The sequence below is a fragment of the Ictidomys tridecemlineatus genome, chromosome Y, assembly GCF_052094955.1.
Source record: "Ictidomys tridecemlineatus isolate mIctTri1 chromosome Y, mIctTri1.hap1, whole genome shotgun sequence".
NCBI lineage: Eukaryota > Metazoa > Chordata > Mammalia > Rodentia > Sciuridae > Ictidomys > Ictidomys tridecemlineatus.
This window is the reverse complement of record NC_135494.1, coordinates 6,645,483-6,671,255: the sequence shown is the minus strand read 5'-3', so window position 1 is coordinate 6,671,255 and position 25,773 is coordinate 6,645,483. Positions and strand designations below refer to the sequence as shown.

Sequence of the window (25,773 nt, the reverse complement as noted above, 5' to 3'; positions counted from 1 at the left end):
ATTTTGTATACCCGTTGGTAGAAACATAAATTAGCATTTTAATTAATTCTGGTACTTCTCTTAATAAAAAATTGTTTTAACATATATCAATATGGTGTTGCTTTTGGGAGGGACACTGGGATTAAACCTAGGGACACTGGGTTGCCAGTCCTTTTTGGGGGGGGCGGAGAGGGGGGGATACCTGGTCATGCTAAGTTGCAAAGGTGGCCCTCCTGCCTCAGATGCCAAAGTAGTTAAAATTAAATGTGCCCTACCATAAATGCTGGTATTATTTTTGATGGTGAAAGTTCAATGAAGAGGATAGTAAATTACCCTACATCAGTATTAGTGTTATCATCTCAACCAGACTTATCTGTTCAGGCAGTTGTGGTGAGGCACACCTCTAATCCTAGCTATTCAGGAGACTAAGGCAGGAGTACTGCAAGTCCAAGTGCAAGTCTAAGGTCAGCCTAAGCAATTAACAAAATTTCTCAAAATAAAATGAAAAGTGCCAAGGGTATATCTCAGTGGTAGAGCTCTTACCTAGCATTCATAAAGCCCTGGATTCAACTCACAATGGGGAAAAAAATAGAATTCTCTTCCATATTGTTCTTTAGTAGAGAATACAACCTATGATATCACTTTAATTTTTAGGTGGTGAGATTAAACCCCAGGTACCACACAATTTAGCAAAGTGTTCTACCACTGAGCTACACCTCATCAGTCCTAATATTGCACTGAAGGATGAGTGTTCATAGATCCTTTATGTGCTAAATTACAAATACTATAGTTCAACTTGAAGACATAGTTTCCAAAAATATATACTGAGAGAAATAGATGGTAGTATTTGTCCTTCTTATATGGATATTTCTTTTAACTAATCCCATAATCAGAATTGAGAAAACAAATATAAGAGGTCATCCTTGGAAACAATGATAGAGTTCAAAGGACTATACATTCACAAGGAAAAAATCAATTTTATTAGCAACTGCTTCCAAGCTTTGCTGAATAAAAGGAAATTTACTTTCATTTCTATTCAGATTATCTTAGTAAAGTCAAATTCAGCATTTTTTAGTTCATTTTTCTGTGGAAATTCTGGGTTGGGTTTTCGTGAAAATCATATAATTTCTTGGATAAAAAATATTACTCCTACAGGAGTAATAAATTTTCAGCCGTTATTTTGACTCTTTTTATTGAATTCTTTCTCTGCATTTATGTAATATCACATTGCTTCAGGCTGATTTTCAGTATGTTCTGGTAATGCTTTGTCTGGCCAGCTTGGATGCAAATACTGATAGAAGAGTAGCATAAAGCCAATGGATAATAGGTATGAGATAATGAGCTGTGTGGCGATTAATGATTCACAACAATTCAATAAAGTCTTTGCACCAAGTAATCTAAATGCCAAAATCATTATCACATTTTCTATAAACCGAAAACTGTGGTGTAGGGTTCTGTGACCCCAGTTTGGTGTCTTGTCAATTATTTCTTCTTTGGACAACTGCAGTTTCACTGCTGACCAGCAGGAGAAGTTGATAGCAGCATATAATAGAGTGATCAAGATAAGCATCAGGATTGTTCCCACTGGATTGGAATTATTTTTAGTATGGCTAGGAAGATGGGCACCATTTCTCCAAAACTCCAGCCATGGTGCCAAGAATAATATAAAAAATACAATTAATAAAAAGGGAATGCTCTTTAGCTTTAGAGATGTAGTAAAAAGCACCAGAGTCACTACACGTGTGGTAATTTCCAAGCACCGCCATACTATGATGCAGATGAATTCTATTGCCTGAAGTTTAATGTTTACATCATCATACTTCATTTGGATAGCCAGTGTATTGCAGAGAATGGCTCCATAGGTAATTGATATTAATGAAAATGTCATCAGGAATGCTATTAAAAATAAATATAAAAATATTAGAGAATATATTTAATAAATGATAAAAATATTCTATTTTAAATCTTTTATTTTAAAATATATCCCTCCTTACCATTTTGTATGGATTATAAAGTTATTCACTTATTCAAGAAAATAATAACTTATTAATAATTCTATAATCAAGACAATAAATGTATTAATGCAAAAATATATTCCACATGGAAAAATAATCAAATTACAGACAGATAGATGAAATTGAGGAGCTAGATTCAGATCTCATATGATATGTTAAACACAGAAGTAGTTTAATAAAAAATCATATGAATTAAACTTAAAAAGATAATTCAGTTTTTTGCAAAAGCTAGCATAATACCTGGTGTAAAGAAAAAATGTAATATCATATGGTAAGGTTGCAGCAGAAAAATGTAATATAGAGTTACAATAAATCCTAGAAATGGAGGTGACAGATGGGATAACAGGTATTGGAGAATGTGAAATATTAAAAACAACAAAATTAAATTAAATTAAAGTTATTTTCAAGAACATTTCAAGAAAAATTTATATATGAATGTTTGATTTTCCTTCAATACTGTTCTTCCTTAAATTAGACAAAAACATATGGAAAAATAAGAATATAAAGAAAATTAATAGTCTACTGAAATAATTTTATACTATGTTCCATTGAAAGGATAAATTCTTTTTGCATATATTGTATAAATAATGTTGAAATGTTCTTCATTCATTATATAATTAAGCTAGGAAAAAGAAAGATCAAATAATAATTCCTCTTATAAATTAAAAAGAGGAAAGCCAAATTCAATAAGTACATAATTAAAAATAAAACTCTAAAAGCAGCCAGGTATGATGGCATACACCTTGAATTCCAGTTATTTGGGATGCTGAAGCAAAAGGATTGTACGTTTTCAGTCAGTTTTAGTACTCGTGAGACCTGTCTCCAAAAATCCTCTCAATCTCAATGAATATATCAAGAAATAAAGTTAATTGAAAGTAAATGACCTAAAAATCCAATTTGAGAAAGCAAAACAACAAATTAAAAATCCACAACAGCCGAGAAAAAATTAAGAAAATAAAATTACTATGAATTATAAAACTCAATATGAATACTAATTTGAAAGCTGTAAGTATTTCTAATATAAACCTTTTTAAAAATGAAATCAATAGGAAACATAAATATTGTAATACAAAACTTTCAGAATACAAAGGAAACCAACTCAAAAATCAATAGAGAATATTCAGGATCATTTAAGAATAGTAAGTAAAATTTTACAAAAATTACTTCTAACATTTAACTGAATGTTTAATTTTAAGAAAGACAAAAATTAAAATTCACTCAAAGAACAAGTTAATGTTTTCAAAAGAAAAGTTCTAAAAAGTGTAAAATATATGTAAGTATTAAGCATAGGTCTGAGTTGTAGCTCATGCTAGAGTGCTTGTCTTGCATGTAAGCACACCGTTCAATCCTCAGTATCACATAAAAATAAATAAATGAAATAAACATGTTGTGTCCTTCTACAACTAAAATATTTTTTTAAAATTAAGGGTAATAGCAGAGAAGGAATTCTAATAAAGGAATTTGTAAGTTTTCAAATCATTTAATTATATTAAAAACAAATTAATATAAGCTTAATGCTATTGTAAGCATTTATCTTTATTTATTTATTTACTTTATTTTTCTTATTTATTTATTTATATTTTGGTACTGGTGATTGAACCCAGGAGTATATTACCGCTAAACTATCTCCCCAGTCCCCCTGCCCTTTTTTTTTGGAGATGGAGGACTCCTAAATTTCTGCAGTTGTTCTAGTTACTGACTTGGAATTTACAATCGTTCAATAGAGTCAGAGATTACAGGAATAAATTACTGTGCTAGGATATTGTTAAACATTTAAAATGTATTAAATATAATAATTTTGACAAATCTGAATTTTATATATATATATATATATATATATATATCTTCTAAAAAATTAAGAAACTTGCCTCTTAACAGTAATTGATAAAAGGACATGAGCACACAATTCAAAACAGAATATCTATAGAATCTGCGGTATAAACACCCTACCTTTAATCCCAAACAGCACAAAAGAATAAGATAATAAAGCCAAAGATTGGACTCAGTCTGGAATTCACAAAATTAGATTATTTTTCATGTATTCACATTGTATTTTCTACATTTTAACATCTGCAAAATATTTTTCTCACGATAATTACATTATAGATCATTCCATTCTAAGACAAAAATATTTATTCCATCATTTGTGGTGACTTGCATAGTTAAGGCTTAATAACTATATTTTGGTTTAAAAACTAAAACTTTATGTAATTCAATGATTTAAGATTTATAAAAGTGTGCTTTTAAAAAATATTTTAATGTATTTACTTATTTATATGTGGTGCTGAGGAAATGTGCTGACTGATTTAAACTGGAATCTAAATCCATTTATCATCTATTTCTCTAATAGATTTTTTAAAATAAAAATGTTTTATACTATATATATATATATATATATATATATATAGAGAGAGAGAGAGAGAGAGAGAGAGAGAGAGAGAGAGACAGAGACAGAGACAGATGGGGGGAAGATTATCCTTATATAATTTTCAAAACTATGACTATTTTAATTTTGAAGTTCAGATTTATGTTAAAGCAACTTTATTTTCCTCAAAAAAACATATTTTTATCATTTTTAAAAATATTTATTCTGATTGACATCTCTGTAGCAATGTATTACATGATTTCTATCTTTTAATGGTTTTATGTTAAAGGGTATTTTAGTCAAGTTTGAAAATTGGAAAATGGTTGTTTTCAAGAATTAATTCAATTTTCTATTTTCCTCTTTAATACTAAATAAAAAATATTATAATTTTGTTTTATTTATATAGCTTAATTTATCCAGTCAATCTATTATTCTTTCTTCTATTTACATACCAAATTAAACTATGAGAGACATATATATCAAATGTATACATACCTAGTGACTGTTTTATTATTATTTTATTTATTTTGGTATTGGGGATTTAACTTGGGGGCACCCAGCCATTGAACCAGCCCTATTTTGTATTTAATTTAGAGACAAGTTCTCACTGAGTTTCTTAGCACCTTGCTGTTGCTGATACTGACTTTGAACTCATGATCCTCCTAAGCCTCTGGAAATATGGGCTTGAGCCACAGATACGAGCTTTTTTCTTTTTACTTTTTATTTGGTAGGTTTACAGACATTTGCTAATAGGGTCTAGAGTGGTTCTGTGTACATAAGACACAGCTCCCCCCTCAAGGATTGCATTTTATATAATCCAATTTATGGGAAAATGAGAAAGTTTCAATACATGTGAATTACCCATTTTATCCATACGTAACTTCAAGTAACTGTCACTCCAATCAACATACAAAACCAGAAAGAAATTGGGGAATGAGAATGATCAAATTATGTTATATTCATGTACAACCATGGTATAATGAGTTAATGAGTTCCACCATTACACATAATTGTAATACACAAATAATTTTTAAAAAAAAAAGATACAGAGCCGGGTGTGGGGGCATAGTCTTGTATTTCCTGTACCTCAAAAGGCTACGGCAGGAGTAACATAAGTTCAAAGCCAGCCTCAGCTACTTAGAAAAACACAAAGCAATTTAGTGAGACCCTGTCTCAAAATAAAATATAAAAAGTGGCTCAGTGGTTAAGTACCTATGATTTAATTCCCTGTAACCAAAAACAAAACAAAATAAAACAAAAATTTAAAGAAGAGAACAGTCATAATATAGATTAAGTATTTCAACTTCTCAATTTCTATTATCACATTATTAGGCCTTATCTACACTTGTGGAACTGCCTTTAAGCAACAAATAATTCAATTTACCTCTATTCAAAGGCCATTCTCTTATGGTGAAAGTGATATACAACTGAAGAATTAATTGTGGAACAGAACCAAGAAAGGCTTGGATCACTGACATGCACTTGAAAGCCTTGCACTGCATAAAAATTCCATGGATTGAGAGAACAATCTCCCTTTTCAATATCATATGTCGTCTGCTCATACTAACTTGAGTCTCTTTCTTCTGTTGTTCAAGCTTTTTCAGCAATTTATGGTAATTTATAATGACATACAAACACCTGTTAAAATGAAGTAACATGTAGGATTAACATTCTTGGTGACAGATGTCTTGAAATATTTGGTAAATTATTAAATAAATTTCCATTTCTTATAGAAAAGAATCTTATGGAAAGAGTAACAAGCTATATAATATAAAATTCAATTTGTCTCTTCCAAGTTAGTTACTATTTTCACCTTGACACATAATATCCCCATCTTGATCCATGTGTTTCTATTCTCATATAAATGTTATAAAAAGGAAAACAAAGAAATGCTTTCTATGTTACTGAAAATCTTTTGTAAATATTAATGGTTTTAGATGTTTCTTTCTATGATATAAAACTATTTCAGTTCTGTTTCAAAGTACTCAAATTTATCATTGTAATAGTTTTATTATTTTTTATTAATATGTCATCTAATATCTTTTAACACTATAGTCATATATTTTTAAATCAAAATTTTAAACTTTAATTAGTAAATAAAATGACAAAAGCAAATGAAAAATATAAAAAACCTTGCAGTAGAATTTAACTTCAAAATAATTAAGCAATTTTTACAATTCAAATTCTATTAAAAATGTCACAAAAATACCATGTATGAATAAGAAAATTAAGTAACCTCAAAACACTTCAGATATAATACTTATAAAACGGAAATAAAAACAATATTTTTAAAAATAAAAGTTTCACAATTATAAAACAGAAAACATCTCAACATTGAACAAATCTTAAAAACAGAGAACTTGTACACAACAATAAATAATAGTTGAAACAAGATATAAATGTAGTTTAGAGAAAAAAAAGTAGAAAATAGATGATTATACTTTGTGTCTCACTTAGAAGTGACCATACTTCTAAATTAATTACAAAAAAATAGGAAATGACATTTAAAAAAAAGAACAGGAAATTTTCAGTTGTTAAAATCATAAATTCTAAGATACAAGTAGTCTTATGTACACCAAAAAGATATATAAAGACTAAATGAATTACATAGTTATAATTCACATATATGAAAGGCTCATAGAGGTTAAATACACAGAAACAAATAAATCAGTGTATGACTTGGAGATTGACTGCGCTAAGAGAAACAAGACTTCTTTTCCCAATAGTGCAAATGTTCTAAAAGTGATTGTCAAGATGGATTCACAAATCTGTAAATCTACCAAAAACATTGAATTTAAAACTTTAAAGGGTGAAATGAATAGCATATAATTACAACTTAAATTATGTGAAACATTTTGTCTTTTTTAAAATATATTGGTGTGATGCAACATAAAAGGGACCTAAGCATGGTAGAAAAGCACACTATCACAGAGCCATATCCTCAGTCCTGGTTTTGAGCTTTATGATTTGTGAAGGAAATTAAGATATTTAACTTTATAATTAAGATAATGCACATAATTAGTCAGATAAAATATAGAAATTTTAGGGTAGTTATATCTACTAATATAAAACATTAAATTGAAAACCAATGCAGTTTTTTTCTCTTTCAAAAAATAGTGATTAAATAAATTGTCAATTCAATTAATGTATGAAAGGGGGCAATGAAGAATGAGAGGCTATTTCCTAAAATCTTAATAATCATAGAAAATGAAAATGTTCAAAATTCATTATTAAGAGACATACCTGAAATATAAGAACTTTCAAAAGATGAAAATAAGACAAAAACTAAGAACTTAACTTACTTACTTTTCTTCTTTGTTCAAAATATTTAGTATAAAACTCTCAATAATTTTATATAAAATTAATATATAATTATACTTTTCAACAAAACATTAATAAGTTTGATAAAATGGTCATTTTGATAATACTTTCCTAATTTAGTTCATATGAAACATTTACAGTAGCTGTCCTCAAATCAGTTTTAAGATTTAATTTATAAGGCATAGTCTAAAATATATAAATTATTATTTTTAAAAGCAGTACTTTTTATAGTTCATTGGCATATTAATCTTGTTATCTAATGATGACTATTTTTAAAATTTTTTTATTTGTTTTACATAGTTTTAATTAGTTACAGTACAATGACCTTGACATTTCATACATTTGAATCAGATGGGATATACTTTCTCCTTTTTCTGAGTATATGGTTGCAGAATCACATTGGTCATGCATTCACATATATGTGCAGGGAGATAGCAAGGATAACCACTTTTTGAATGTACCAGAGACTCTGACAGTCTGTACCCTTGTTTGTTTTCCTCATTTCATCACTTATTTTATCAAAAGTGCATTATTGCTAGCTCCAGTGGCACATCTGTAATTCCAGGAAGTAAGGAGGCTGAGGAAGTAGAATCCCAACCAAATTTAAAGCCAACCTCAGCAGTGTGGTAAAGCCCTAAGCAACTTGGGAAGATCCTGTCTCAAAATTTAAAAAATAAAAAGAGCTGGGTGTTTTGCCTTAGCTTTAAAACACCTCTGGGACAGTCTCCAGTACCAAAACAAACAAACAAAAAACCACAAAATCCCCAAAATCTACAAAGTAAACAAAATCTAGGAGATCTGAATAAGATATTTATTTAAAAAGTATATGTATACTAAGTGAAATAAGCCATGTACCAAATGATATATTGTGAATGTCCTCACTTATTTGTAGGAGCTAAAATATTGAAATCATAGAAGTAGGGAATAGAATAGTGCAAAAAAAAAAAAAGAAAGTATAGAAGTGTTAGATATTGTGCATCAAAATAGAAAAAAAATAGGACTGAAAGTTCCCCCAAAATAGAAATGAAAAATGTTAAAGGAGATAGAAATCCTAATTACCCTGATTTCATCAATAGATACTGTATATATGTATTGAATCGTCTATCACACTGTACTCATACAAATAATACATGGCACTAAAACAAATGTTTAATATAAAAAATATATGCAAGAATGTGCAACTACTTTTTTTTAATGTGAATTAAACCTGGGCATGGTGGCACATGTCTATACTCCCAGATACTGAGGCAGGCAGCCACAGCAATTTAATGAAGGCTTAAGGAACTCATCAAGACCCCGTCTCAAAATAAAAAATTCATCCCTGAATTCAGTCCTTAGTACTAAAACACACACACACACACACACACACACACACACACAAATTATAATGTAAACAAAATTGCAACAATTTTCATATATCCAGTTGAGGGGAAAAATCATGTTTATAAGCATATTAATTAAAATATTCCTTTGAGGAAAACCTAAATGCATCTACCAAATTTTAAAATGTACTGCATATTTTTTGTAGATTCTTTTAAGATAGCAAAAAAATATTAATTTGGGAAAAACATTAAGTAAATTATTGTTTAATCATATGTTGATTTATTATGAAACTTCTACTACAATAAGTGCATAAATATTTTTTAAAAATAATATTAAGAAGCTTCTAAAGCTCAATAGCTAATCTGAGAAGAAAAGTTCTTTTTTTAAAAAAAATTATATGGTGATTCTCACGTGTAATTCCAGTTACTAGGGACAGGCAGAAAAATCACAATTTTTAGGTCAGCCCTAGTAACGTAGCAAGCAAGACACTCTTATTAAAAAAAAATAGGTATCTATATAATATTTAAAATATTATTCAGGAGCCACTTGTCAAGGAGGAACAAACTTTATTTTTAGCACCCACGTGGCATGCCACACCATGCGAGCTCTCCAGAAATTGCTGAAGATCTCATCCTCCACCTCCAGCACTTCCAAACCCAAACTATACCGGCCAACTCCACCCACTCCAACTTTCTAGGTATTCAGGGAAAGCTCCATTGGAACTCCAGGAACTCCACCAACTCCACCCTGGCAAAATGCCAGGTGCCATGCCGACTGGGCTGCATCTCTAAACATTTCCCCCTCTCTGTTTAGTTAAACAATAAGCATGTGACTTAGGGACCATGCCTGTCTTAGGTTTTTCAATACTACCTATGGTCCTTACCTGTCATCAGATGACCTGATCTCAAGGCGTCAGCCTCCTGTCTTAAGTTGGTACCATTGCAATTGGGTCTTACCCGTCATTGACTACCAGTCCAGCAAAATACCACACCTGTGGATAGGCCTTTGTACCAGTGTGGGGTTGAGGTTCTTTGCCTCATCTCTGTTGGCCCCCAAATTTTAGCTGAACAACCATCACAAGCAGAAGGGAGGAGGATACAAAATCCCATGACAACAAGCCAATTGATGGCTCCTTTTGAAAAAAAAAATCAATTTCCTCCCAAAGCAAATCGACTTTTTGATAGAGCATCCCTTGATGAGTTACATTATTCATTGATGCATCAATTTATACAGTTTGTTGTGATAGCTATTAAAGAAGCTGTAGTTTGGTTTATCTTTGTCTTCACCAGCACTGGGATGAAGATAGGAATTCTGGCAATGATGGCTAAAGAAAAAATAATGTAACATTCCAGAAGGCACTAAAAGAAAGCAATTTTCTGAACAATTTACATTATCCTAAACAGAATTATTAAATATAATGAAAAGGAAAGGTGAAAGTAAACAAACAGATCTGTTAACCTCCTTTTTTCTTCACATATTAAGACAATCCTCAACAGCTATTTACCCAATTTAAATTAAACCATTTAAATCACATGAATAATAAAAATTTTTGGATCCATTTTTTTCATGAGCACTCGTCAAATATGATAGATGGACATATGCACATACAGGCATACAGCACAAAACACAAGTGTGCACACACAATACATACAGCACATAACATAATACTAAAGGCCTTGTAACTATTTACAGGTGGAATATCCATTGCAATGTTTAAAAACTCTATAGTCAAAAAATAGAACTGATCAGCAAAACATTAACCTAGGTCTGTATGAGCTCAAAAAACATTATAGAACTTCATGATGTGGGAAAGGGCAATAATAAAATAGATTTCAAAAAAAGCATCCTGGTTTCATTAGCTTCCAGGTGTGGGAGCTGGAAGCTAATGAACCACTGTTGCAGATGTAAGGATAGCCAAACTGGAGTTTTGGATATCAGCTGTTATGGATTTCAGCCAAATCATCTTCTTTTTGGTCTGTAGAAATTGCTTTAGTTAATCTCTCTGGAATCCAAATCAGCTGCTTTTCTCCCTGTGAAAACACACAAACAGACCCCTGACTCCAGACAATCACTGGGTCAGAACCTTTCCATTGACCTGTTAGAATATCCTTCCAAAGTACCTTGGGCTTCTGTACATTTTTTGGACACATATGACTTTCTACAGGATTTAGCCCTGATGAATCCAAATTTTAAAAGTTTAGAGTAAAAAGGGTTATTTTAAGTTTATCTTTGGGGGATATATACCCCTTCCCAATTTCCTCTTTTTGCTTTAATAAGTACACTTTAATAGTTTGATGAGCTCTTTCAACTATGCCTTGTCCCTGTGGATTGTATGGAATGGATTCCTGTTATATGAGTAATGCCAAATGATGAGCAAAATTGTTTAAAAGAGGTAGAAGTATAACCAGGGGGATTATCTGTTTTTAACTGTTTTGGAACGCCCACAGTGGCAAAATTTTGTAAGCAATGAGCTATAACATCTTTAGTTTTTTCTGCGGCATGAGGGGAGCCCATCAAAAATCCAGAAGAAGTATCAACTGTAACATGCAAATATTTTAATTTTCCAAATTCTGGCAAGTGTGTGATATCCATCTGCCAAATATGGCTAGGTATCAATCCTCTAGGATTGATTCCAAGATTAACTTTTAAGCCATCAGGGGACATGTTACAACAGGAGACTGCTACTAACACCTTTCTATCACCAGAGGGCATAAGTGTCAAACCAACAGCACCACCTCCATATGCTGGGAGGTCCCCAACCCCCAAAGGTGATAGTTGGGATCCTGAGAAAGGATCTCAAGTATTAACATGCCCTGTATTTGAGGCAGGAGGGCAACAAATTCACCATGCTTTAAATTTCAAAACAGTGAAGCAGCTAAAAGAGCCTGTAATAACCTATGGTCTTCAAGCACCCTTCATTGTAAGCATGGTCAAATCCATTAACAATTTGAACATGATGCCAGCAGTTTGGGCTAATATGTGTAAAGCTGTGCTAAATAGAGGTCAATACCTGTTATGGAAGGTTGCCAATGAGGAATTTTGCAAGGAGATGGCTAGGTGCAATGCAGCAGCTGGTTATCCTCAGAGAAATCTAGATATATTGTTAGGAAAGGGACCTTATGAGGATCAGAAGAAACAAATTGCGTATGATTCTGGTGTATATGCACAAATTGCTGCAGAGGCGATTAGGGCATGGAGGTTTACAAGGTCAATTATCTAAGGTAATACAAGGAGCTAATGAATCTTACACTGATTTTGTAGATAGGCTTATTCAAACACCTACGAGAGTTTTTGGGAATACAGGACAAGCAATGCCATTAATAAAACAACTGGCTTATGAGCAAGTGAACCATTGGTGCAGAGAAGTCATTAGACCATGGAAACATGAAGATTTAAACACATATATTAAATTATGTAGAGACCTTAATGAACAAGAACAAGTCATGGCAGCTGCAATAAAACAGGCTTTAGATGCCAGAAACATTAATGAACGAGGGCAAATCATGGCAGGCTTTAGATGCCAGGCCAAGAACATGCTACAATTGTGAACAAACAGGACATTTTAAAAGGAATTTCCCCACAGGAGGAGGGTTTAACAAAACTAAGTATCAAAGGAGTAGAATACTGGGTATTTGCCCAGGATGCCATAGAGGGAGACATTGGGCTAAAAATGCCATTCTCAAACCACCATAGAGGGTACTCCATTATCAAAAAATGAACAAGGACCAGGTGTTTCTCCACGATATCGTGGAGAAAGGCATCGGGCTCCATTGCCAAAAAATGGCTGGGGTTGTGTGGCTAAGCAGTACAGAGCTTGCCTTGCACATGTGAGTCCCTGGTTTGGATCCTTAGTACCACATAAAAATAAACAAATAAAATAAAATATTGTGTTCATCTACAACTAAAAATGCTAAGGTCTGCACCTGTATCTAGTAGTCCATTAAATTCATGTCCTTGAATATTTAGTTTTAGCATGGGGCGAGAATCTAAATTTAAAGAAAGCATACCCCAATCTACACCCATGGAGCCTAATCCCCTGAAACCTGTTTCTACAGTACGACTGGAAAATTTATCATGTAGGCTGGGTATTATTAGTAACTGTGCTATTCTATCTCCTGGTGAAATTACTGACATACCCTTTGAAGAATTGGCTATAATTTTTATTTCACCTTCATAATCGGGATCAATTACCCCAGGACTTATTATAAGTCCTTTCAGAGTAGAAGAGCTGCTTCCCAATAATAAGTCTACTGTTCCTTTGGGAAGAGGTCCTTTTACCCCTGTGGGAATGATTTGAACTCCCATCTCTGGAGTTAGTACTGTTCTGGCGGAGGCGCAGATGTCCAACCCTGCGCTCCCTCTGGTTTGTCTGATGAGGGATATAATGAACAATGTGTCCTGGGCACTACCCTGATGGGGTTGCTGAGTTCCTCCACTGCTCCATATAGTTGTGGTTTTGGGCCCCAGGAGCATTGGGACCCCTGTCCATTTAAAAAAACAAAAACAAAAACCAAAAGACAACAACTTAGGGAGGCCCTAAGCAAGTAAGCAAGACCCTGTTTCAAAGTAAAAAATAAAAAGGACTGGGAAAGTAGTGCTCTTTCTTTAATTCCCAGTACCAAAAAGAAAAACAACAACCACAACAACAAATATATATTCCTCCCACCCTCACACAAATCAACACAGTAACAAATTATAAGGAAATAGATTTTTTTTTGTACCAGAGACACTCTACTCCAGAGTCCATTCTCAATCCTTTTTATTGTTTAAGATAGGGACTAGCTAAATTGCTGAGGTAGACCTTGAATTTTGAATATTCCTGTCTCAGTTTTTCCAGTGGATGGAATTACAGTCATCCACACTATAGCCTATGTAACTACATATTAATATTTCAAGTTTTAGCTATAAATTCTAGGTGCCTTGAAAACCTACAATTAAAATGGTAGATTCCTTCAACTTACAAGGAAAATGAGATGATTTTTCAAAGAGTTTCTTTCTTTTTTCTATTCTCATTTTTAAAATCTTTATTCTCCAAACTATTTAAAATACCTGGGCTGGGCACAGTGAAACACCTGTAATCCAGGAGGCTTGGCAAACTGAGGCAAGAGGATTTCAAGTTCAAAGCCAGCCTTCATAATTGAGTAAGGCCATAAGCACTCAGTGAGACCCTGTCTCTATAAATAAAATACAAAAGGGGGTAGGAATGTGGCTTAATGGTCCAGTGCCCTTGAATTCAATCCCGCACATCAAACAGGAAAACCAAACCAAACCAAAAAAAAATCCTATATTGGCAGAAAGAGAGAAATGAAGAAGATCAAAATTTGATAAATGCACAAAACACAGAAAACAATTGATTCCTATTTCATTATAGACAATGATAATTATTTACTAACTGTTCTAGAAGTATGAAAATCAAACTAAAAGGAAAACATTTCTCAAGACAATGGTTTTACAACCTAAATTTTGTAAGTCTAGTATTTATAATCTATTTGTTTGAAACAATAAGTTAATGGGAAAAAAAGGCACTTACCTCACTATCGGTCCTAAAAAAAAAATGTGCCAAAATAGTAGTATAGCTTTATTTTTGTTCAAATCTTTGTTAAAAAACATTAGGATAACCTGGTCCAAAACTATTCCCACAAAAGAGAAGCCGATGGTAAATGACATCCAGAATTTGTCATTATTATTTCGATAAATGTTAAACATATACAAAGCAGAGACAGTCTCACCACAATAGAGAAGAGTTGAAAAAATAATACTAAATGGAAATTTTATATGGGATCTGTGGCCCAGGACCATTCTTTCTTCAAAAGATGAAACTCCATCAATATTTTCTTCATCAGGCCTTTCAAGCACTGTCTCCATTCTTGAGGTCCTGACAATTCAGATTTATTTTTTTTAAATCAGTTAATTAGTATGGTAGCCAATTCAAATAGGAAAAAATCTGTATAATTTAATATTCATGAAAAACATTAATAGGTAGATATAAATATAGAATTTCATATGATAATTCTACACCTAAGAAATATTGAACCACATGATATATTTGCCATTTCATTTCAGAAAATGCTTTATAAACAGATAATCAAAAATTTTTTAAGAAAAAGAAAAATAAGTTTTAAATAATCAAATTTTCATGAGATGTAATAATACCAGCTCTTACCAATCAGATATCAATGAAAAATAAAAGAACTACTCATCCTGTTGTCTTTTCCTGTTTCTATGTCCCTCAAAGTAATAAACTCCACAAGTTGCACTTATTGCTAGAAATTGGTCATTAGGATATGAAATACTATTTTTTAATTGAGTTAATCCTAGAAAATTACTGTTATTTTAGTTTAAAAAATATACACTGTCTAAGGCTTTCCACATATGCAAATAAATCTAAGCTAGTGCGCGCCCTCTCTCTCTCTCTCTCTCTCTCTCTCTCTCTCTCTCTGTCTCTCTCTCTCTCTCTCAAATAAATTTCAAGATTCTTTTGTCTGTTTGGTTTTTTATTATTTATTTTTTTTATTTTTATTTTTTGTGGTGCTGGAGATTGAACCCAGGGCTTTTTGCATGCAAAGGAAACAATCTACCAATTGAGCTATATCCCCAGGCCAAATTCCAGATTTTATTTGCAAAGCTAATAATAATAACAAAATATAAAAGATAATTAGTCATCAATATCTTAAGACAGATACAAAATAAAATTAAAAAGGAGGAAATAAAATGAAAATCATTAGCATGAGTAAGGACCCAATTAAAATTTGTAGGAAAAGATGAAAGCATGTCTTTAACACTTGTAATCCTTCTGCTTTGGCCTCTCAAGTGCCTGAGATTACAACTCAGTTTATTATTACTGCAAAGGAAATACACCAAAAAAAGAATACACGACAGTAAACTTTTGTACTCCAAACATCTGTGTACCTGATGTAAAACAAATGAACAAACATTAAAGAATCAAATACAACCCAATGCAATAATAATGAATGACTTTGACATACTACTCTCACAAATTGGTTATCCAAAGTCCAATAAAGCCTCTTCATACCTAAAAATTATAAATCAAATGGACCTAACAAACTAATATATATAGAATATTTCATTAAACAAGAGCTGAGTTCACTTTACTCTCAACTGCTCATGGAACATTCTCCAAAACAAACAATATTATAGGCTACCAACTGACTTATAGCAAGTGGTAAGTATCATGCCCCCTCAAAAAAGTATGATTCCTTGCATCTTGTAAAATACAAATGGATTAAGATCAGAAATCAAAAGCAAAAAGAACTTCTAGAAATGTAAAAATACTTGGAGATTAAATAATGCATTTTTTTCCCACTAGGGATTGACATTTTACCACAGAGTAGAATACTTAGTCCTTTTCATTTATTTTGAGACAGGATCTCACTAAATTGCTTATGACCTCATTAAATTAATGAGGCTGGCCTAGGATATGTGATTCTCCTGCTTCAGCCTCCTAAGTGTTGGAATTATTGTCATGCACCACTGCAGCCAGCAACAATACACTTTTGAATGATGAATGAGAGATAAATTAACTGAGAAAACAAACCAGAATACAGAAAGAATATATCAAAATCCCTGGTACATTCCAAAAGTGGTCCTAAAAGGAAAATTTATACCTGTAAGTACCTACATAAGATTACCTTTAAGGAGTTTACTTCCAGAAAAAAGCCATGGAAGATTAAAAATAATAATAATATACCTCTAAGGCAAAGGCCAAACAGCCTTGCCATTTGAAAATGTCAAAAGACTGGGGGTCTCCTAAAGATAGGATTTCTCACTTGTGATACTGTGATGGTTACGATAAAGAAATGAATACTAAATCTTAAAGAAAGGTTCATGAACCACTGAGATACAAAAAGCATGCTTATAAATTTTTTACTTTTACCTTTATCTTTGAGTCCTTTGATGGCTTCTCTTACCTTGGGTGGGTGGGGGGGAGAGAGAGTGTGCACAGTCACTGAACCCTTTTCCTGGGAAGAAGCCATTTAAATGAGGCAAGGGGTCAGGTTTCAGGAAATTGAGTCTAGCTTTATGAAGTCTATTGTCAGCTATTTACTGACATCCATGAAGGCTACATCCAAAGGTAGAGCAAGAGAAGGGGACACACAAGAGAAGGGAGCTTTCATGGAATATTACAAAGGGATAGGATTTCAAAGGAATTGGTGAGTGTTGCTCAACCCCAGGGATATGCCAGAAGACTGGCCTTGCTATCTGAGTTGAGGGGCAGGGAGAGTCATAAGTCATGGCACTTTCTTGCCAAACTACAATAATCTTTCAGATCCCTGTGGTGTATCAGGACTGGAAGCCATAGTAAGTCAAAGTGGTTCCTCACATATTCTCCCTTTCTTAATATTTCAAGGCAATTAGCGAATCATATCTTTTAGTCACTGGATTCTTGGGCTGACATCAGGATCTACTATTAAAACACAAAAGGAATGAGTAGAAAACATATTATCTCAATGACATAATCAACTTGGAAGATCGGAAAGGTTATTATTATTATTCTGCCAAACACTCATCAGAAGATTTTTAATCTTCCCAATTTTATTGGGAAGTATTGTGTTTGGCTATAGTAACAGACATTTTCATTGGCATGGCATTTAAGCCTTTCCACACACCATAAAGCAAAGGACTCATTCACATTATTGACCTCTAGAGCATTTTAACAGTTCCCATGCTTCCAAGAATACACTGGTGGATATTTTATGTAAATAATTGGACTGAATAAGAAAAATATATTTTAATAATCTTATCTGACTATAAAGGATCTTGGAAGTAAGTTAAGACAAACTATTAAGAAAATTTACATGTTGTAAGTTTAAAACACAGGCTGTAATTGTAGATGAAAGGAATAATATTTACAATAGTTACTCCTAAGAGCAGGAGCTTTCCTAGGTCTGATTAATTGACATCCACCTGTTTCAAAGCCTGAACATTAATTTCAGCATACTATAGCTCTGAAATATTAGCTGGCAATAACGAATGATACAATAAGTTGTAGTTTTACAGGCTACAGGATATTCATCATCCTTTCTCTAAATTCTCACATTAAGGAGTCTACTAGGCCTATCAGTATTGTAAAAAAAAAATGGGGCATCTCTCAGTAAATATACAGGGGTGGAGATAATACCATGCATTTTATCTGATCTTAATGGAATGAAAATGGAAATCAATGATAAAAGAAGGAAGGAAAAATCCTACATCACATGGAAAATGAACAATATGTTACTGAATGATCAATGGGTTACAGAAGACATAAAGGAGGAAATAAAAAAATTCTTAGAGATAAATGAAAATACAGACACAACATATCGGAATCTATGGGACACAATGAAAGCAGTTTTAAGAGGAAAATTCATCACCTGGAGGTCATTCCTCAAAAAAAGAAAAAACCAACAAATAAATGAGCTCACACTTCATCTCAAAGACCTAGAAAAGGAAGAGCAAAACAACAGCAAATGTAGCAGAAGGCAAGGAATAATTAAAATCAGAGCGGAAATCAATGAAATTGAAACAAAAGAAACTATTGAAAAAATTAACAAAACTAAAAGTTGGTTCTTAGAAAAATAAATAAGATTGACAGACCCCTAGCCATGCTAACGAAGAGAAGAAGAGAGAGAACTCAAATTATTAACATAAGGGATGAAAAAGGCAATATCACAACAGACGCTACAGAAATACAGAGAACAATTATAAATTATTTTGAAAACCTATATTCCAATAAAATAGAAGATAGTGAAGACATCGATAAATTCCTTAAGTCATATGATTTGCCCAGACTGAGTCAGAAGGATACCCACAACTTAAACAGACCAATATCAATAGATGAAATAGAAGAAGCAATCAAAAGACTTCCAACCAAGAAAAGCCCAGGACTGGATGGGTATACAGCGGAGTTTTAAAAAACCTTTAAAGAAGAATTAATACCAATACTTTTCAAGTTATTTCAGGAAATAGAAAAAGAGGGAGCTCTGTCAAATTTATTCTATGAGGCCAACATCACCCTGATTCCGAAACCAGACAAAGACACCTCAAAGAAAAAAAATCCTCAATAAAATTCTGGCAAATCGGATACAAAGGCACATCAAAAAAATTGTACACCATGATCAAGTAGGATTCATCCCTGGGATGCAAGGATGGTTCAATATACAGAAATCAATAAATGTTATTCACCACATCAATAGACTTAAGAACCATATGATCATCTCAATAGATGCAGAAAAAGCATTCGACAAAGTAAAGCATCCCTTTATATTCAAAACATTAGAAAAACTAGGGATAACAGGAACTTACCTCAACATTGTAAAAGCTATTTATGTCAAGCCTCAGGCTAGCATCATTCTCAATGGAGAAAAATTGAAGGCATTCCCTCTAAAATCTGGAACAAGACAGGGATGCCCTCTATCACCACTTCTATTCAATATAGTTCTCGAAACACTGGCTAGAGCAATTAGACAGATGAAAGAAATTAAAGGCATAAAAATTGGAAAAGAAGAACTTAAATTATCACTATTTGTGAGTGGCATGATTCTATACCTAGAAGACCCAAAAGGGTCTACAAAAAAACTACTAGAACTAATAAATGAATTCAGCAAAGTGGCAGGATATAAAATCAACACGCACAAATCAAAGGCATTTCTGTATATCAGCGACAAAACTTCTGAAATGGAAATGAGGAAAAATACTCCATTCACAATATCCTCAAAAAAAATAAAATACTTGGGAATCAACCTAACAAAAGAGGTGAAAGATTTATACAATGAAAACTACAAAACCCTAAAAAAGGAAGTAGAAGAAGATCTTAGAAGATGGAAAAATATACCCTGTTCATGGATAGGCAGAACTAACATCATCAAAATGGCGATACTACCAAAAGTTCTCTATAGGTTTAATGCAATCCCAATCAAAATCCCAAAGGCATTTCTTGTAGAAATAGATAATGCAATCATGAAATTCATATGCAAAAATAAAAGACCCAGAATAGCAAAAGCAATTTTAAGCAGGAAGCGTGAATCAGGCGGTATAACGATACCTGATTTCAAACTATATTACAGAGCAATAGTAACAAAGACAGCATGGTACTGGTACCAAAACAGGCGGGTGGACCACTGGTACAGAATAGAGGATACAGAGACTAATCCACAAAGTTACAACTATCTTATATTTGATAAAGGAGCTAAAAGCATGCAATGGAGGAAGGATAGCATCTTCAACAAATGGTGCTGGGAAAACTGGAAATCCATATGCAACAAAATGAAACTGAATCCCCCCCTCTCGCCATGCACAAAAGTTAACTCAAAGTGGATCAAGGAGCTAGATATCAAATCAGAGACTATGCATCTGATAGAAGAAAATGTTGGCTACCATCTACATATTGTGGGGTCGGGTTTCAAATTCCTTAATAGGACCATAGCACAAGAGTTAATAACAAGAATCAATAAATGGGACTTACTTAAACTGAAAAGTTTTTTTCTCAGCAAGAGAAACAATAAGAGAGGTAAGTAGGGAGCCTACATCATGGGAACAAATTTTTACTCCTCACACTTCAGATAGAGCCCTAATATCCAGAGTATACAAAGAACTCAAAAAATTAAACAATAAGAAAATAAATAATCCAATCAACAAATGGGCCAAAGACCTGAACAGACACTTCTCAGAGGAGGACATACAATCAATCAACAAGTACATGAAAAAATGCTCACCATCTCTAGCAGTCAGAGAAATGCAAATCAAAACCACCCTAAGATACCATCTCACCCCAGTAAGATTGGCAGCCATGATGAAGACAAACAACAACAAGTGCTGGCAAGGATGTGGCGAAAAGGGTACTCTTGTACATTGCTGGTGGGACTGCAAACTGGTGCAGCCAATTTGGAAAGCAGTATGGAGATTCCTGGGAAAGCTGGGAATGGAACCACCATTTGACCCAGCTATTGCCCTTCTTGGACTATTCCCTGAAGACCTTAAAAGAGCTTACTACAGGGATACTGCCACATCAATGTTCATAGCAGCACAATTCACAATTGCTAGACTGTGGAGCCAACCCAAATGCCCTTCAATAGATGAATGAATTAAAAAAAATGTGGCATTTATACACCATGGAATATTACGCAGCACTAAAAAATGACAAAATCATGGAATTTGCAGGGAAATGGATGGCACTAGAGCAGATTATGCTTAGTGAAGCTAGCCAATCCCTAAAAAACAAATACCAAATGTCTTCTTTGATATAATGAGAACAACTAAGAACAGAGCAGGGAGGAAGAGCAGGAAGAAAAGATCAACATTAAACAGATACATTAGGTGGGAGGGAAAGGGAGTGAAAAGGAAAATTGCATGGTAATGGAGGGAGACCCTCATTGTTATATAAAATTACACATAAGAGGTTGTGAGGGGAATGGGAAAATAAACAAGGAGAGAAATGAAATACAGTAGATGGGGGTAGAGAGAGAAGATGGGAGGGGAGGGGGGATAGCAGAGGATAGGAAAGGTAGCAGAATACAACAGTTACTAATAGGGCATTATGTAAGAATGTGGATGTGTAACAGATGTGATTCTGCAATCTGTATTTGGGGTAAAAATGGGAGTTCATACCCAACTTGAATCTAATATATTAAACATGATATATCAAGAGCTTTGTAATGTTTTGATCAACCAATTAAAAAAAGGCACTTTTGCCCCCTTTAAAAAAAAAGAATTGTAAGAAGCTGAAGGGATTATGAACACTGTTTCCATTTATTGATAGCTGAACTGAGGCCTCTTAAATTGGACAACTTATCTCAGGTCATAGAATGACAAGTTATTTAATTGAGTGTCAGAATATAGTTTAATAGAATGTAAAATTGTGAAATCTAGCATTCTTCATAGTCAGAAAAAATTGAGCCTTGAAGACACAAATTGATGTGAATATATCATGTATACAACCAGATATATGAAAAATTGTGTTCTACATATGTAATAAGAATTGTAATGCATTATGTAGTTATATATAAATTAAAAACAAATATATTAAAAAAGATGAAGAAGTCAAAACATCAAAACATTTTTTTGGGTGCCATCTCACTGAAAGTTAAAGTTTCTAGGAGTTATGGCATCCTCAGGAGATTGTTCTAGTCCATTCTAGGAGACCAGCCTAAAATATATCCACTATTTCAGATACCTTGTGTTGTAGTGACAAGATATTTGTACAATATATCTACTTAGGAAAGGTGCCAATTTCTATTATAGAATAATCAGGGCAACAATACATTGGTGTATATTTTGTGTAATTAACAGGCCTGAATGAGAAAAATCTATTTTTAATAATCTTTCTGACAATTGTCCAGATAAGTAAATATATATGCTTTCTTTTTCCTCAAAATCCCAGATAGCCTGATTACCACAGGATCAACATATAGGTATAACTGACCATTGTAACCAGTACAATTAATCTAGATTCATGGGTGGATTTCTCAGCCCACACTGCAGTGTACATTAAAAATTGACCTGAGAAATGGGTCTAGTGAAATCTTTTCATAATTTTTACTTACCTGACAATCTCATAAAGCTGCATAACCGGTTGTAAACTCTGCAGTTGAAAATTTACTTTCCTGTACCAGGTTACTCAGTCATTTTCATTATGTCAGGGTTTAAATTCTATCTTTGAAATCTGATTTAATTTACTGAATCATGTTCAGCAACAGTAAAACTCTCAATGTCACAATTTAAGAAAAAATATTAAGATATTTATAAGATAAATATATCATATATTTACGAATGTGTACCTATGGGGTCCTGTTTTCCCCCCTTTTCTTTGTTTAATAAAATTGAGTAAAACCTTGGCATTAGCCATAGTATCATCAGTTTAAGTTATAGATAATAGTACAAGTATTTAAATGATAAGAAAAGATTTACCTTTTATTTGTTTAATCTTAGGTCACAAAAATTTATTTTTACATTCTAAGACTTTTATAATATGAGCCAGAAAATTTTGCTTTTTGGAAATTTCTACATATTTTTGCAAATGGTGTGAAAGAGGAAGTCCTGCTTTTGCCCATGAATATTACAGCTATTTTTGGAAAAGCTGTTTTTTCAGCACTGAATTATCTTAGTATCTCCAGACACAATCAACTGACCACAAGTGAGAAAACTTTCTAAGTCAAAATTGTACCTCACTGACATTTTTACATCAGAATCACATTGGGTTGGTATGAATGTGGAGGCTGAGGATTTAACCCAGGAGTGAATTGTGACTGAGTTATATCCCACCAATTTTTACTTTTAATTTTTGAGGCAGGGTTTTCCTAAATTGCTTAGGACCCTCCTAAGTTCATGAGGCTGGTCTTGATCTTGTGATCCTTGTGCCTTGGTCTTTTAATCCTCTGGGATTATAGATCTCTGCCCAGCACCTGGCTAGAACCACATTAGATTGATGATTATAGCTGTATAAAGATATGTGAGTCCTTTTTGTTCATACTTTCTACTATTATTTTGGTTATTATAGGCTTTTGAATGTTCTTATGAATACCAGGATACTCTTCTTCAAGGCAGTCAGCTAGAATTTGAATTATTTTGGTATCTCCAGTTACATTGAATCTGTGGTTCAAGTTGGAGCATTAGCCTTTAATACTGTAGTACAATCCATGAATATCTTCCCAACTATCTAGATTTTCTTAAACTTCTTTCAACAACCTGAAACCTGCTTTTTTTTTTTTTTTGCAAATCTGTTATATTTAATCGTAAGTATTTCATTCTGATGACTTCTTCTCTGTAAAATATTTTTCTCCATTTCACTTTTAGATTGATATTTGTTAATATATAGAATTATAATTGATTTTAAATAAGACAGATAGTAAAATATGCAGACAGATAAGGCAATCTCCCCATTCACAAAGGAGGCTTCTTTAAATGAAAAGTAACTCCATGAAATGAACAAGTAGAAACACTTCAAACATTCCTAACAATGCATATGTCCCCAGGCAGTGAGGAAAAAAAGGCAATGTAGACCTGAAGGAGGGCTACAGAGTCAAGAACCAGCAAATCAGAATGTTATGGGTCAAACCAATTAGGCTTCAGACTTTTCCACTGCCTCATTAGTGTAGCTATTGATCAACATCCTTAGTACTTTCCCAATACCTAACTAGCATAAATATTGATTAATGACCCTACTAAATAGCTATAGAAATCCTCAAACTAGTACACTTGAATGGCAACCTGATATCAGTTTCCCTATCACCCATTAAGAACTGTTTTTCTTCTCACTTGAATAAGTTTTACTCCTTCCGTTGTCTTCTACTGTCTGTGGGTTTCACTCTTCAAATTTGTGAGACATCTGGGAAGAAGTTAGTGGCAGATGGCTGGGGTCTGCTGCTACACTATAACAATAGAGGCTAAAAATACATTTGCAATTTGGCATGTTAATCTTGTAATATAGTTTAACCAGGCTTGATGGCACACCCTATAATTCAGAAACTTGGGAGGCTAAATTAAAGGATCATAAATTCAAGTCCAGCTTAAACAAATAAATGAGTCACTATCATAAAAAATAAAAAAGGCTAAAGATGTTGTTTAATTAAGCATTCCTGGATTCTATTCTTAGTACCAAAAACAAACAAAAGCTTGTTATCTACAATTTTGTGAGACTTATTAGTTCTAATAATCTCTTTAGTGTATTCCTGAGGACTTTCTGTATACAAGATCATTTAATCTGCAAGTAAATATAGTTTTTCTTTTCCAATCCAGATGCCTTTTATTTCATTTATTTGCCTATTTGTCAGAAATTAAAATGTCATAAAATGTTGAGAGAGAACTAGCCACAATGGATAGGCTATTCTTTTTTATGTATTTATTTTGGCAGGGGATATTGTGGATTGAACCCAGAGGTACTTTATCAGTACTGTGTTAACTCTTTGAAGTCTTACAGAACTCATTGAGAATTCTTCTGGTCTCAGCTTTTCTTGGTTGTAGGCTTTTGATAGCATCTTCTATTTCATTTATCTCATTAAATTGTGTATGTCCTCCTAATTCAGTTTTAGTAGATCATATGTCCTAGAAATTTGTTAATATCATCAAGATTTTCTATTTTATTATACTACAAACTACCTAACACTACAGAAAGGAATGGAAGAACTTGGAAGATGAAAAGATTCCCTGTGCTCTTGGATAAACAGAATGAATATTGTTGAAATGTACAGATTTAATTCCTATAAAAATTCTAATGACCTTCATAGAATTAAAAAAGGAGTTCATGAAATTTATTTAGAAAATTAAGAGATTCAGAAGAGCCAAAGAAATTTTTAGCAAGAAAAGTGAATCAGGAAGTATCACAATATCAGATCTTAAAAAATCTACAGAGCTACGGTTACAAAAACAACATGGTATTGGCACCAAAACAGATATACATACCAATGGTTCAGAAAAGAATACACAAAGACACACATAAGGCATCTCATACTAGACAAAGTTGCCACAAACATATCTTGGAGAAAGATAGCCTTTTTTTACAAATGGTATTAAGAAAACTGGAAATCCATATGTAGCAAAATGAAATTAAAACCTTAACTCTTTCCTTGCACAAAACTCAACTCAAAGTGGATCAAAGACTTAGGTATAGAGATGTTATAGAAGAAAGAATAGTCCCAAGTCTTTACCATGTCAGCCTAGGATCTGACTTTCTTAACAAAACTCCTAAAGTACAAGAAGTAAAATCAAGAATCAATAAATGGGTTGGATGCAAACTAAAAAGCTTGTTCTCAGCAAAGCAAACAATCAACAATGTGAAGA

General features: G+C 32.9%; 1 protein-coding gene across 1 annotated transcript; it reads right to left on the bottom strand.

The window, feature by feature from the left end:
• Window positions 1-1,072: 1,072 nt before the first annotated feature.
• Window positions 1,073-14,868, bottom strand: Xkr3 (XK related 3). Its single transcript, XM_078035169.1, has 3 exons — window positions 14,534-14,868; window positions 5,744-5,997; window positions 1,073-1,875 (listed from the first exon to the last, which is right to left on the bottom strand). Exons 1-3 carry the CDS (start codon window positions 14,866-14,868, stop codon window positions 1,202-1,204), a joined length of 1,263 nt encoding a protein of 420 aa, XP_077891295.1. The 3' UTR covers window positions 1,073-1,201.
• Between the last annotated feature and the right edge of the window lie 10,905 nt (window positions 14,869-25,773).